Source organism: Erinaceus europaeus, unplaced genomic scaffold (assembly GCF_950295315.1).
Source record: "Erinaceus europaeus unplaced genomic scaffold, mEriEur2.1 scaffold_885, whole genome shotgun sequence".
NCBI classification, from domain to species: Eukaryota; Metazoa; Chordata; class Mammalia; order Eulipotyphla; family Erinaceidae; genus Erinaceus; species Erinaceus europaeus.
The window spans coordinates 37,501-51,270 of record NW_026647728.1 but is presented as its reverse complement, the minus strand read 5'-3'; the positions used below and the strand labels follow the sequence as shown (position 1 = coordinate 51,270).

The 13,770-nt window shown below is 48.0% G+C and overlaps 1 protein-coding gene across 3 annotated transcripts in view; it reads right to left on the bottom strand.

The window, feature by feature from the left end:
• Positions 1-2,831: 2,831 nt before the first annotated feature.
• Positions 2,832-13,770, bottom strand: part of LOC132536434 (forkhead-associated domain-containing protein 1-like) — a 45,780-nt gene continuing 34,841 nt past the window's right edge. Inside the window, exons 9-13 of one of the 3 annotated variants that reach the window (XM_060184301.1) lie at positions 12,626-12,755; positions 11,987-12,099; positions 5,823-5,918; positions 5,235-5,455; positions 2,956-3,385 (exon numbers count right to left, since the gene is read on the bottom strand). In XM_060184301.1, coding sequence (XP_060040284.1) covers positions 3,118-3,385; positions 5,235-5,455; positions 5,823-5,918; positions 11,987-12,099; positions 12,626-12,755 — 828 coding nt within the window. In that variant the 3' untranslated portion in view covers positions 2,956-3,117. Of the gene's footprint in view, positions 3,600-5,234; positions 5,456-5,822; positions 5,919-11,986; positions 12,100-12,625; positions 12,756-13,770 lie in introns of all 3 variants that reach the window. The other 2 variants (XM_060184299.1, XM_060184300.1) reach the window with 2 other exon arrangements.

Below are 13,770 nucleotides of genomic sequence, written 5' to 3'. Positions count from 1 at the left end.
TAGGGTCAGAGAGATCGGGCAGGGCCTTGGTAGTACCTAGCAGCAACAGTGTCCATCTGGACATCTCTTAGCTCCGTGAGGCTCAGTTTCCTCATCTGTAAAATGGGGACCGTAGCCCCCCCTCACCCCCCCCCCCCCAGGCAAGGCTACGAGTGGCATGAGTAAGCCTGCTCCTGGCTTTGAAGCATGAGTGGAGTCAGAGGTCTGTAGAAGTCACGAGGGGGTGGTGACAGCGGTGACTTGCCTAGCTTGCCTGTCAGTCTAGAGTTCTGTTCTCCCCTTCGCAGACACTAAGGACAAGGGCCAATCTGACCGTGTTTAGAACTTGCAGCTCCAGTGCCCAGTAAGAAATAGATTTAAAAGACACATCGCTGGAGATGGAGTGAATAGTTGAGGAAGTCAACAGCAAAGAAGACCACTGAGCTGCTCTGCCGGCCACACTCTAGCACAGGGCCGCGGGCTTCTGAAGCTGCTTCTTCCATGCTAACCATGGACGCTTCCTTCAATTGGAGGGTCTACTGCACGTGAGTGAGCAACGCAGAACTGACTGGAGAGGCCTCACTTGCGGACAGCCGGGCACATGGAGAAGAGCAGCAGTTATCTGCCAAGCACCAGGTCCTGGCTGGATGACCTGGAGGCAGGACAAGTGGCCCTTGGCACCTGAAGCTATCTGGCTCCTGAGTTCAGACTACAGAGAGGTCAGAGAGCAAGTGGTCCCTGCATTGTGTCTAATCATCACAGTAACCTGAAAGACAGGCCCTGTTAACTTCCGTTTACTGAGGAGGGAAGGACTTGTCACACAGCTCACAGACACGAGGGCACCAGAGCCCAGGATGGACTAAATTATCTGTTACATGTTCTGTCACATGACAGATGAGATGCCAGGGGAAGAGGCGGATGGCTTCTTTTGGCTGGGCCGCCAGAGTCTTGAATCCTGGCTTCTCAAGCCAATGCTACTACTGGCTTCACATCAGGTGGAAACCCCCTCACCCTCCTGGTTTTCCTCTGTGAGTCCCACAGCCTGAAATACACACCTGACCATCCTTTGGATGGACAAATGCCAACTCTCTTGCAACCTGATACTGGTGTCGTGACTTGGAACGTGCTGCCCGAGGGCTCCAGGCTGTTGCTGAGGCTCTTCCTGGGCCTCACAGCTCTGAGCACCCTTGAGAACTGCCTCTACACCATTCAGTCAGCCTGAATACAACTGTTTTTCATTTAAGGATATATTCTTCAAGGATCTCCATCCATCCATATACATCTATCATCTATTAATTCAGTGCCCGTCCATCCATCCATCCATCCATCCATTCATCCATCCATCCATCTATCCATCCATATATCCATTTATCATCCATCTCCCATCCATCCATCCATCCATCCATCCATCCATCCATCCATCCATATATCGATCCATTTACCATCTACCCACTGTCCGTCCATCTATCCATCCATATATCCATTTATCATCCATCTCTCATCCATCCATCCATCCATCCATCCATATATCCATTTATCATCCATCTCTCATCCATCCATCCATCCATCCATCCAAATATAGATCCATTTACCATCTACCCACTGTCCATCCATCCATCCATCCATCCATCCATCCATCCATCCATCCATATATCGATCCATTTAGCATCTACCCACGTCCGTCCATCCATCCATCCATCCATCCATCCATCCATCCATCCATCCATCCATCCATCCATCCATCCGTCCACTGTCCATCCATCATCTATCATCCGTCCATCTATCTATTCACTGTCAGGCGTCTCCTGCATTCTGGGCACTCAGTAGTGAATCCCTCATCTCTGTTCTCAGGGAGAGTATCCATTTGTGTTTGCTTAGCACCTGGCAGGACAATAAAGATACAAATGATCTCTCCATTAAAAGAAAAAAGACAGATTGTAAATCTCAGAGAGTTTCAGATATCTGCCAGAGGCCAGACAGCAAGAGGCAGAGTTAAGGTCTAACGCTGGGTCCGGGGCTGGTGGGATGGCTCACTCGGTGGTGAGGGTCTAATGCTGGGTCCGGGGCTGGTGGGATGGCTCACTCGGTGGTGCGCTGCTGTATAGTGGAAGTCACTAAATGCCCACAACCGGAAGTCACCGGATACGGAACGCTACTCTGTAATCATAAAAGATGACATTGTGTCCTCTGGGATAAAATGGAGGGAACTGAAGTCATGATGTCTAGCAAAATTAAGTCAAGAGATGAAAGACAGCTCCCCGATGGTTTCACTCCTCTGTGGAATTTAGAGGTCTGATTTACATGAACTTGCTAAAAAAAAAAAATCCAAACAAAACAGAAGCAAACAGACTTTGTGTACGACTTGTGAGAACTCTGGTGCTTCTCTTTGGGAGGTGGGAGTGTGGGGAATATGGAACGTTGGTGGTGGGTGTGTTGTGGTGTTAGACATTATAATCTTGTAACAAACTACTAATAACACACATAACATTGTAAAAAAAAAAATACTGCACTGCTTTGCAATGAGCCTGACTCAGGTTTGAGCCTGGCCCCCACCACATTGAAGGAAGCTTTGGTATCTTTCTTTCTCTCTCTGCCTCTTTCTCTCTCTCTAAAAAAAAAAAAAAAAATTAAATTAAACCAAGGCCTTACTGATGCTCAAGATATTCTACTATTTTCTTTTCACCAGCAAAAAGTTCTGCAACGCACAATTCGTAATAGCTAAAACCTATAACCCAGGTGTCCAACAACAGATGAGTGGCTGAGAAAGCTGTGGTCTAGATACACAGTGGAATACTACTCAGCAATTAAAAATAGTGAATCCTCCTTCTTCACCCCATCTTGGATGGAGCTTGAAGGAATCATGTAAGGTAAGATCAGTCAGAAACAGAAGGATGAATATGGGATGATCTCACTCAAAGTCAGAAATTGAAAAACAAGAATAAAAGGGAAAACATTAAGCAGAACTTGGACTGGGTCCGGTGTGTTGCAGCAAAGTAAAGGGCTTTGGGGTGTGGGGGGAGGGCTCAGGTCCTGCAACATGATGGCAGAGGAGGACCAAGTGGAGGCTGAATTGTTACGCGGAACACTGAGAAATATGACGTATTACAAATATCGTATTTTACTGTCAGTCGTAAACCATTAATCCCCGATGAAGAGACTGATGCTCGCTTTCCCCTCCAGCGTGCACCTGCTCTGCCCAGGGGCAGCCCCCAGGCTCTGCTCCCCGCAGGGCTCGCTCACCTTCTGCTGCCTGATGGCTCTGTTGAGCCTCTTCTCCTGGCACAGCTGCTGCTCCGTGCGCTCCAGGGCCTCCTTCAGCAAGGCCTTTTCCTGGCTTTCTCTGTACACGTCGTCTTCCAGCTTTGCTACCTGTGACTGGTACATCTGGACGGACACCTTGCTTTGCCTGAGCGCATGGGGAAGATCGGCTCTTTCTCGTTCGTCATCATCAATGTTCCCAGACTAGGACGGTCCCTGAGTACGGAGTGGCCTCCTTGCAAGCAGGTGTGTGTGACCAAGACGGGGCTTCTGGGTGGCTGGTGGTGAGTGTGGGTGAGGGGGGCAGGGGATGTACCACAGCTCCCTTCAAGTTCCTTGCCAGGAGAAGCAAGCTGTGACTTCTGAAAATAACCAGTTTTGTTCTGTCCTTTCCCTTCTTCCTTCCTTCCTTCCTTCCTTCCTTCCTTCCTTCCTTCCTTTTTCCTTCCTTCCTTCCTTCCTTCCTTCCTTCCTTCCTTCCTTCTCTCTCTTTCCTTCTTTCCTTCCTTCTCTCTCTCTCTTTCTTTCTTTTCTTTATTTCTTTCTTGTCAGGGAACTGCTCAACCCTGGCTTATTGTGGTGCAAGGGATGGAACCTTTGGCACCTCAGGTATGAAAGATTTTATTTCCTCCCTTTCTTTGATAGGACAGAGAGAAATGAGAGGGGAGGGGGAGATAGAGAGGAAGAGACAGACAGACAGACAGACAGAGCATGTGCTTCACAGCTTGTGAAGCTTCCCTTCTGCAGTTTGGGAACAGGGACTTGAACCTGAGTCCTTGCACATGCCGATACATACGCTTAATCAGCTGCACCCCTGTCTAGCCCATAGAATTTTTTTTTTTTTTGCATAACTATGATGCTCTCTCTCCAGCTTGACTATTGGAAATAGGATGGGACTATAGAGAGGGTGCAAATGGAGAAAGACAAATTAAAATCTGTAAAAGGTACAGTCTATTCATGAAAAAAAATCAGAATATATATATTTATAACCCGAGAGGGGGCTGTGTGGTAGTGAACCTGATTAAGTGCAAGTTTGCGCAAGGATCTGGATTTGAGGCCCCAGCTCCCCACCTGCGGGGGTTGGGGGAGTGTCACGTTGCAAGTGGCGAAGGAAGCAGGTCTGCAGGTGTCTGTCTTTCTCTGTCCCTCTCTCTCTCCCCCATCTCTCTCAATTTCTCTCTGTGCTATACAATAAAATGGCAAAAATGGCCTCCAGGAACAGTGGATTTGTAGTGCTGGCACTGAGTCCTAGTGATAACCTTGGAGGCAAAACAAAAATAAATCAACCAAACAAAAACCCTGAGCATTTCGACTGCTGTTCTCTCACAGACGGTCTTGCTGTTATTTACAGCTATTCATATTTTTGCAGCATGAGGGAATAAACCCAGCGCCTCATTCATGCGTGGTACTGCTGAGCGGCTTTCCTAGTCTCTATTCTGGTGGCGGGGGAGAGATACAGAGGAGAGAAGCACCACAACACTCTCATCACCCCCGGTGCTCCCCTAATTTCGTGCTTGGTAGCCCATGTGGTACTCGGGCGAGAACCTCGGATCTTCTGCATGGACAGGTGAGCTATTTTATAAAAATTTTTAATTATCTTTATTTATCTTTTGGATAGAAACAGATAAAAATTGAGAAGGAAGGGGGAGATAGAGAGAGAGAGAGACAGAGTGACACCTGCAGCCCTGCTTCACCACTTGTGAAGCTTTCCCCTCCTGCAGGTGGAGACTGGAGGCTTGAACCCGGGTCCTTGAGCACTGTAACATGGGCACTCTACCAGGTGCGCCACCACCCAGCCCCAGGTGAGCTATTTCTTGACCCCCGAGAGCCTTGCTTTTATTAAGTCTCATCATCGCCCCTCTGCCTTCCCCCACCCCCTTATTTCAGTTATTCTGCACTTGGGCCTCTGTCTTTCTGTCTCTGTCTGTGTTTGGCTGCTGTGGGGTTTAGCTGAGAGGACGGAGGCCTGGGGCTTTCCACGGGGACAGAGGCCATACCTGAGATGTTCAATATCTTTCTCGTATGTCCTGAGAATCTCCTCTTTTCTCTCCAGCCGGCTCTTGAGTTGGGTGACCTTGTCGAACACCAGGTCGAGGTCCCTCTGCCGGAGCTGGTTGACTCTCTTCCTCTCGTTTGGGGAGAGGTGTTTCATGGACACGTGGCCTGACATGTCTTTGATGTTCATCAGACTCCCCAGTGTTTTGCTCATGTCTAGGTACTGCAAGGGAAGCACGAGGCGGGTGAGAGACCTGGACCAACGCTGCTCAAACCCAGTGCTTTGGAGACTAGTTGGTGCAACTGGGGCTCAGAGCAGGACTCCTGCCCGTTTCCTCACGGTCATGTGGGCTGTGCCTTCCTGAGAACCTGGAGAGCGGGTGGTGACAACAGACACAAACACTCATTCTAACTCCCCAGTTTCTCAAGGATGCCAGCTTTGCCAATTCCAGCCCGTGCTGGGATGGGAGCTGTGTCTCACAGAGCTAAATGAAATCAGCTAAGTGGGAACGGAAGGCTGGTGTTTATCCCACTGGGGGGGGGGGGGCACTGGTTGCAGGGGACCCAGGGCGGGACAGCAGGGGACATACCAGCTTTTCACTGAGATCTAAAGCCTCGGCCATATCCACCTTCCCCGACTTCTCCGTGGCAGGGATGGACCCTGAGCTGGCAAGGCCATTTTGAGGCTGAAAAGAAACAGAAACTCTCTCTTGGTATTACACTGTGACTTGCATTTCTTTTTTCCTTTAGTCCTTCCTCCCCCACCTCTCTCTTTTTCTTTTCTTTTCCTTTCTTACCAGAGCACTGCACATCGCTGGCTTATGGAGTTGCTGGGGATTGAACCTGGGACCTCAGATACGAGGGCTTTTTGCATAACATTATGCTATCTCCCCAGCCTTCACTGAGGATTTCTTCAACCAGAAGTTAACTCAAGAGGGTTCCTTTCATCTAAGCCCTTGAACACTTGTTTTTCATTTTTCTTATCAATGCAGATCAATGTCTACATTACAAATTCTTTGCTCCTGGTTGCCATTTTCTTTTTTACTTTTAAAGATTAAAAAAAATTTATCTTTACTTATTTACTGGACAGAGACAGTAAATCAAGAAGGAAAAGGGGAGATAGAGAGGAGGAGAGACAGAGAGACACCTGCAGCCTAGCTTCACCACTCGCAAAACTTTCCCCCTTGCTGGTGAGGACCAAGGGCTTGAACCCAGATCCCGGCTCACTGTAATAGGTGTGTTTAGCCAGGTGCACCTGGAACCCCCAGTTCCTTTTTATTTGCTTTAGTTGATAAGACAGAGAGAAATTGCGAGAGGAAAAGGCGGCAAAGAGGGTTGAGAGGGAGAGAGACACCTGTAGCTTACTTCATGAAACGTCTTCCCTGCAGGTGGGGACCAGGGGCTTGGATCCAGGTCCTTGGGGACGGTAATATGTGTGTCTCTACCAGCTGTATCATTGCCTGGCCCTGGGTCTCCTTGTCAACTACTTCCTTCCATGTTCCTAGCCTTTGGTGCAGGTCTTATTATTCAACCATTGTCTGTCTCCTCTCTAGTCCAGTGATTCTTGCTAGGGGATGATTTGGTTTCTCCCCATCCCTGACCCCAGGACCCAACCATTTATTAGTGCCTGAACATATTTTTGATGGTCACAACTGGTGGTGGGGAGTGTGACTGGCATCTGGTGGGTAGGAGGTAAGGATGTTACTTAACAGGCTGGGGACACAGCATAATGAATGGTTCTGCAAAAGATTTTCATGCCTGAGGCTCTGAGTTCCCAGGTTCAATCCCCAGCACCACCATCAGCCAGAGATAAGCAGTGTCTGGTCTGTATCTCTTTCTCTGCCAGTAGAATAAAATATAAAAGGTGCCAGGCGATGATGCACCTGGTTAAGTGCACATATTACAGTGTGCAAGGATCCAGGTTCAAGCCCCTGGTCCCCACCTGCAGTGGGAAAGCTTCACAAGTGGTGAAGCAGGGCTGCAGATGGCTCTGTCTCTCTCCCTCTCTATCTCCCCCTTCCTCTTGATTTCTAGCCGTCTCTATACAATAGCAAATAAATAGTTAAATGAATAAATAAATATCCCAAAGAATGACCTGGCCCACATTGTCAGTAGCGTAAAGGGTAGACACCCTGATTTTAAGAACAAACTCTTTAAATATGGAAACTCTGTTGATTTTGTTCATCCCTCTCCTCTTTCTCCTTCCCCATCTTCCTCTTTCTCTTCTTTTTCCCCCCTAATATTTATTTATTCCCTTTTGTTGCCCTTGTTGTTTTTATTGTTGTAGTTATTATTGTTGTTGTCATTGTTGGATAGGACAGAGAGAAATAGAGAGAAGAGGGGAAGACAGAGAGGGGGAGAGAAAGACAGACACCTGCAGACCTGCTTCACCGCTTGTGAAGCGACTCCCCTGCAGGTGGGGGGCCGGGGGTTCAAACCGGGATCCTTACGCTGGTCCTTGCGCTTTGTGCCACCTGCGCTTAACCCGCTGTGCTACCGCCCAATTCCCCACTGCTACTTTTTTGAACTGTGGGTCTTCTGGTGAACTGGGGACTTGAACTCAGTCCTCTGTAATATCTCAGATCACATGCTTTTGTTCTGCAGGTCAGTGTGGATGATCTTCCCGATGTGGATGGTGGTCACTGTGCTAAAAGTCTGGAGCCTAAGCTCAGGGACCCGAGAGGGTCCGGCATGAGTGTCCACTAGGAAGAGCTACTTCCAAGCTCCCTAAGGAAACAGCAGACTGCACACACATCACCAAGGAGGCTGCTCTGTGTAGCTACTGCACAACACGGCTCAAAGCGCCTGGCACACAGTCGTACATGGTGGCAATGCTTGCTGATTAAGTGAATGGAGGATGAATAAAAAAATCGCCTTCTCCTTTAGTTAAAGAAATCTTTTGGGGGCCAGGCAGTGGTGCATTCAGTTAAGCACACATAGTATGAAGCACAAGGATCCTGGTTTGAGCCCCTGGCTCCCCAGCTGTTGAGATCTTTCACAAGTGGTGAAGCAGGTCTGCTGATCTCTCTCTCCCTCTCTCTCTCTCTCCCTCCTCTCTCAATTTCTCTCTGTCCTATTCAATAAAATAGAAAAAAATGGTCACTGGGAGTCGGGTTGTAGCGCAACGGGTTAAGCGCATGTGGTGCCAAGTGCAGGGACCGGCGTAAGGATCCTGGTTCGAGCCCCCGGCTCCCCACCTGCAAGGGAGTCGCTTCACAGGTGGTGAAGCAGGTCTGCAGGTGTCTGTCTTTCTCTCCCCCTCTCTGTCTTCCCCTCCTCTCTCCATTTCTCTCTGTCCTATCCAACAATAACGACATCAATAACCACAACAATGTTAAACAACAAGGGCAACAAAAGGGAAAATAAATAAATAAATAAAAAAGAAAAAATGGTCACCAGGAGCAGTGGATTTGTAGTACTGGCACTGAGCACCAGAAATAATCCTGGAGGCAAAAAAAAAAAAAAAAAAAGAGAGAGAGAAGAAAAAGAAAAAAAGAAATACTCCCCCCTCTCTCTAATACAGGAAGCTACACCCCCATAAATTCAGTCACTGGACTGAGCAGAGTCTGAAGGACAAGTGACAACAACAACTCTCCCATCCTAACTAACTTGGGAGGGTACCAGCAGAGCTCACACGCTGCCAAGTGCAAAGCCTTAGGACTGAACTCTGGCATATCCCATGGGAACGCCAAGTGTGGACGGTACCGGGGAGCCCTGTGGATGGTGGTACTTACTGCCTATGATGCTTCTTATTGTCTCTCCTCTCTCCCTAAAATAAAGACGTCAAAAAACAGCCAGAGGAGGCCATTCAGCGGTGGCATTGTGTATATGGGAGGACCGGACAAAGGGATAAAAGCTGGACTGGGTCTCGCGTGCTTGTCGGGAACACCACTTAGCCTGTAGCACTGGTAAACTCCTGAGGTTTTAAAAAAATACAGGGGTCAGGCGGTGGCGCACCTGGTTGAGCACTCACGTTACAGTGCACAAGGATCCAGGTTCAAGCTTCTGGTCCCCACCTGCAGGGGGAAAGCTTCATGAGTGGTGAAGCAGGGCTGCAAGTGTCTCTCTGTCTCTCTCCCTCCCCTCTCAATTTCTCTCTATCTAATAATAAATAAAATTTTTTAAAAAAAAATCTTAAAAAAAAACAACAAGGGCAACAAAAAGGGAATAAATAAATAAAATAAAAAATAAAAAAAAAACATTTAAAAAAAAAATCTTAAAAAGGGACCGGGTGGTGCAAAGTATGAGGACCCACGTAAGGATCCCAGTTCCAGCCCCCGGCTCCCCACCTACAGGGGTGTTGCTTGCAAGTGGTGAAGCAGGTCTGCAGGTGTCTGTCTTTCTCTCTCCCTGTCTTCCCTTCCCTTCTCAATTTCTCTCATATATATAAAACAAAACTGAAAAATGGTCACAGGAGGTGGTGGTGCATGCACTGAGCCCCAGCGATAACCCTGGAGGCAAAAAAAAAAAACTACAAAAATATTAAGAACCACCAAGTGACTGTGATTGGTCAGTGTGGCGTGCTGGTCTAGGCACCTATGGAGGTGAGAATTAAATCGAGTGTTTGGAGATGACAGTGAAGTGAGGGGATCAGCTGCAAAAGCAACTGAAAATGTTGCGGCCTCTCAAGCTTCCCTGAGGTCCATCTCTGCAAGCCCACTTCCGATCAGCTCTCTCTTCCGGAGGGAGGGTTGTTTAAGGAAGAATCTGGCTACTGGGTTTAGCCACACAGCCCAGACCCTTAGCTGCAAAAGAACAGGGTACGAGAGAGAGAGAAAGAGAGAGGGAAAGAGAGGGAGAGAGAGAGAGAGATAAGGCCAGAGACACAGTCCTGCTCTGTTATCATTCTGTGACCTGAGGCTTCAGTTTCCTTATCTGTAAAATAGGGGTGGGGGTTTAATAGCAGTTAACGGGCACACAGGCGGCTGTGGGGGTCACATGAGATGGTGCGTGTAGAGGGCGTAGCTTCATACCTGCTGCCTGCAGGTGCGTAAGAGACTCCTGCCGTTCTTCCTCCTGCTCCTTCACTTCTTTGGAGGTTAGTTACTGCCAGCCTTGGAGAGCGAGGCATTATAAGGAAACTGGGAGGCTTTCAGTGGTGGGACTAGGGGGTCACTGTCAAGGGGAAGGGGAATCTTGGAAGTACAGTCCAGGTTATGAGATCCAGTTGGTCTCCCATTTGGAGACTGTCTCTCAAAGGGGCTGGGTGGTGGCGCACCTGGTTGAGCACACACATTACAGCGCACAAGGACCCCGGTTCAAGCCCCTAGGCCCCACCTGTAAGGAGGAAGCTTCACAAGTGTTGAAAGTGTGCTGCAGGTGTCTCTCTGACTCTCTCCCTCTTAATCTCTGCTTCCCCTCTCAATTTCTGTCTCTACCCAAAATAAAGATTATTAATAAAGAGAGAGAGAGAGAAAGAGAGAAAGAGACTGTGTCTCCACGTCATCCTTGGCAAATGAGGGCTTACTTTTGTCAAGAAAGTCGACATATTTCTGAAGACTCACATCTCTAGCAAGTATCTAGATGATTTGTTGGAGGGGCTGCTGGTAGAGACAGGACCATTGTGTCATCTCTTCAGAATCCCATGTGTGCTTTGGACTAGCTGTGGTGGCAAAGCATGTCCAGTGGACCCAGTGATGGATGCTGATCTGAGCTGTCCACTGGTATGTGCCAGTGAGAGAGTCAGAGATCTCTTAGGGTGCAGGGTACTTCACCTTGACATTGCCAAGTTGAAACCTTGGTGAATAAAACAGTGCCCTCTTAAGGAAGTAAAGCTTTCTTAAATCATCCTATTGAAGTGCTATTTAAAAGTATTAACAGGGGCTGGGTGGTAGCACATCTGGTTGAGCTCACAAGGACCCAAATTCTAGCACCCAATCCCCACTTGGAGGGGGGAACCTTTTTGAGTGGTTAAGCAGTGCTGCAGACATCTTTCTTTTTCCCTCCCTTCCCCCTCTTGATTTCTGGCTGTCTCCATCCAACAAATAAAGATAATGATAACAATAATAATAATAATAATAAGTATTAACAGACTGGCAGGATAGCTGTCCTGGATTGTGCACCTGTTCTGCCGTGTGCAGAAGTCAGGCTCAAGTCCTGTCCCCACAGCTTGAGGAAGAGCATTGGTGCTGTGATGTCTTTCCTGCTCTCCTTCTGTCTCTCTGTTTTCATGTGAAAAAGTCAGCCAGGAGCAGTGAGGCACCAGAGGTGACCTAACAGGTACCAGCAGCTATCGTCATCTGTCTATTAAGTGTTCAGAGTAAGCCGGTCAGTCCTCTGCATAAAGATGCCCTTGAATTCCCTCTTCTTCTACAGTGGGGGAACAGAGGCCCAGACAGGTCCTGGGTGCAGCCGAGGCCAAGCATCTTGGAGGAATCTGTGCCCTTTATGTGTTTATGTGTTTCGGTTTACAGAGAGAGAGACAGACTTCTGGCAAAATGTTGCAAACTGGCCTGTGGAATGCTGTCTGCACGATATTTCACGTTATGTGGAGCCACGGGAAACCCCATCTGGCTTACTGCCGCCGCAACGAGTGGAAAGGCCGAGTCTCAACTCAAACATCAGACTGACTGCCGGCGCACGAGGCACTGAGCAGAGGGTGCAGGTGCCAGGGAGGAGGACTTGGTCCAGACCGTGGAGGTGCATGGTCAAGCCGGGGCATATAGCTGGCACCTGTCTTTATGCCTGGATATCCCCCCCCCGCCCCCAGCCTCTGCGCATCCGAACCCCGCACAGACCAACATGCTTTAGTTACCACTTGGATCTCTATCCTTGAGAGACCGGGCAAGTCAAGTTTCGAGTGGACATTTTTTTCTGTTGTGAGAGTCTTTACTTTGAGAAGCGATTCATTAAGTTGCTCCTTGTGATCTAGGAGAAAAACAGTGACGACTCAGAGGGAGGGAAGGCTCAGGAGGAAGCTGTCATGAGCCATCACTTCAGCTACGATCTACTAGACTTATCCTCAGTCATGGTCACACAGCTAGTGTGTAAGCAACCTCACGAGTGCTGAGGTAATGAGCGTGGACCTTGAACCTGGGCTTCTGGGCACCAGTCCAGTGTTCAGTCAACAGTAAGATCAGCATCTTGAAATAACCCTGTTCTGTCTAAACTGGGTGATCTAGGAGGTTTCTAGTGCCGAGCCTTAAATGGTGTTAGTTTCTCCTGGGCCGCAGAGGAATAAAAAAAAAATAATAATAATAAAATTAAAAAAAAAGGAAGGACAATGAAGTGACTTTTTAATGATATCTGTTTTAATAGCAAGACCTATCCCTGACTTTGAGGATTATATTTACCCAATTACTATTATTATTACAACAACATTCAAAAGGAACCCTAGAGCCTGAGGGCCTTGACTCCAGCAGGGAGGGGGAAGATCAAAGAGGAACACACTCACTTGACAAGCTGCTCTTCTCAAGCTCTTTGATTTGTGCACGAAGCTCTGATAAGGCCTTTTTCTGACGCTGAATAGTCTCCTCATGCCGGGACCCTTTGCACTTGGCCCCTAGGTCACTGAAGGACTGCTCCTGTGGCCAGAATGGGACAGGTGGCGGATTGATTAGAGACCAGAATCGCTCTCTTAGACGGAAAGAAATGTCAGCTACTGGTGGGTGCATAGCAGGAACTTACCGCTGAGCACCATGGGAAGTAGCACCAAGGGCTTAACAAAGAGAAGGAATTTAAAGTTTTCATTTCCAGTCTTAAGTCACATTCAGGGAGATTTCTTTTTTTAAGAAAAATTTTGCTCTTTTTAAAAAACGCTTTTTAAAGACTTTTATTATTGGATAGAGGCAGAGAGAAGTTGAGATGGGAGGGGGAGATAGAGATAGAGAGGCAGAGAGACACTTGCAGCCCTGGTGAAGCTTTCCTCCTGTAGGTGGGGACCAGGGGCTTGAACCTGGGTCTTTGTGCACTGTAATGTGAGCGCTTAGCCAGGTGCGCCATTGCCTGGCCTCCCCATTCAGGAAGATTTAGTTATGTACTTAGCCTGCATATTAGTTATGCATGTTAGTTATGTACTCAGCCTCACTCTGAATAGCAGATATCCTCAATGCTTACTCCTTTTATTTAATTGTCGGGCTGAGCTTCATTGACGGGAGACAGATGACCCGGGACTCATGGCTGAGCTGTACGCAGTATCTCTTTATTCATGCAGGACGCAGCACAATCTAAGCCGAGCTAAGCTAAACTAAACTACTACAAACAATCTTGTCCTTATAAATATACTAGCCCAGTAGGGTGGGAACAGGATGTGATGCAGAGAGGGTGGAGAGAAAAGTGACTGGTGAAAATCAGGGTGTGACAAGGAGAGGGGGTGGAGCAGGTGAGAATTCTACCACTAAACCACCAATGCCCTGGAGGGAAGGTGGTGCTTGTTAACAGTGGTTATGTAAATAGAATGAAGTGGTTATGTAAATAGAATAGTGTTAAGCAGGGAGGATTAAACCAAATGAAACAGAAGAGGTTTTTTAAAAGCATACCAACATTTAATTGTTTCTAGTAATAGTCTTCTAATCTTGGATCCCACTTGTTGTCATGCTG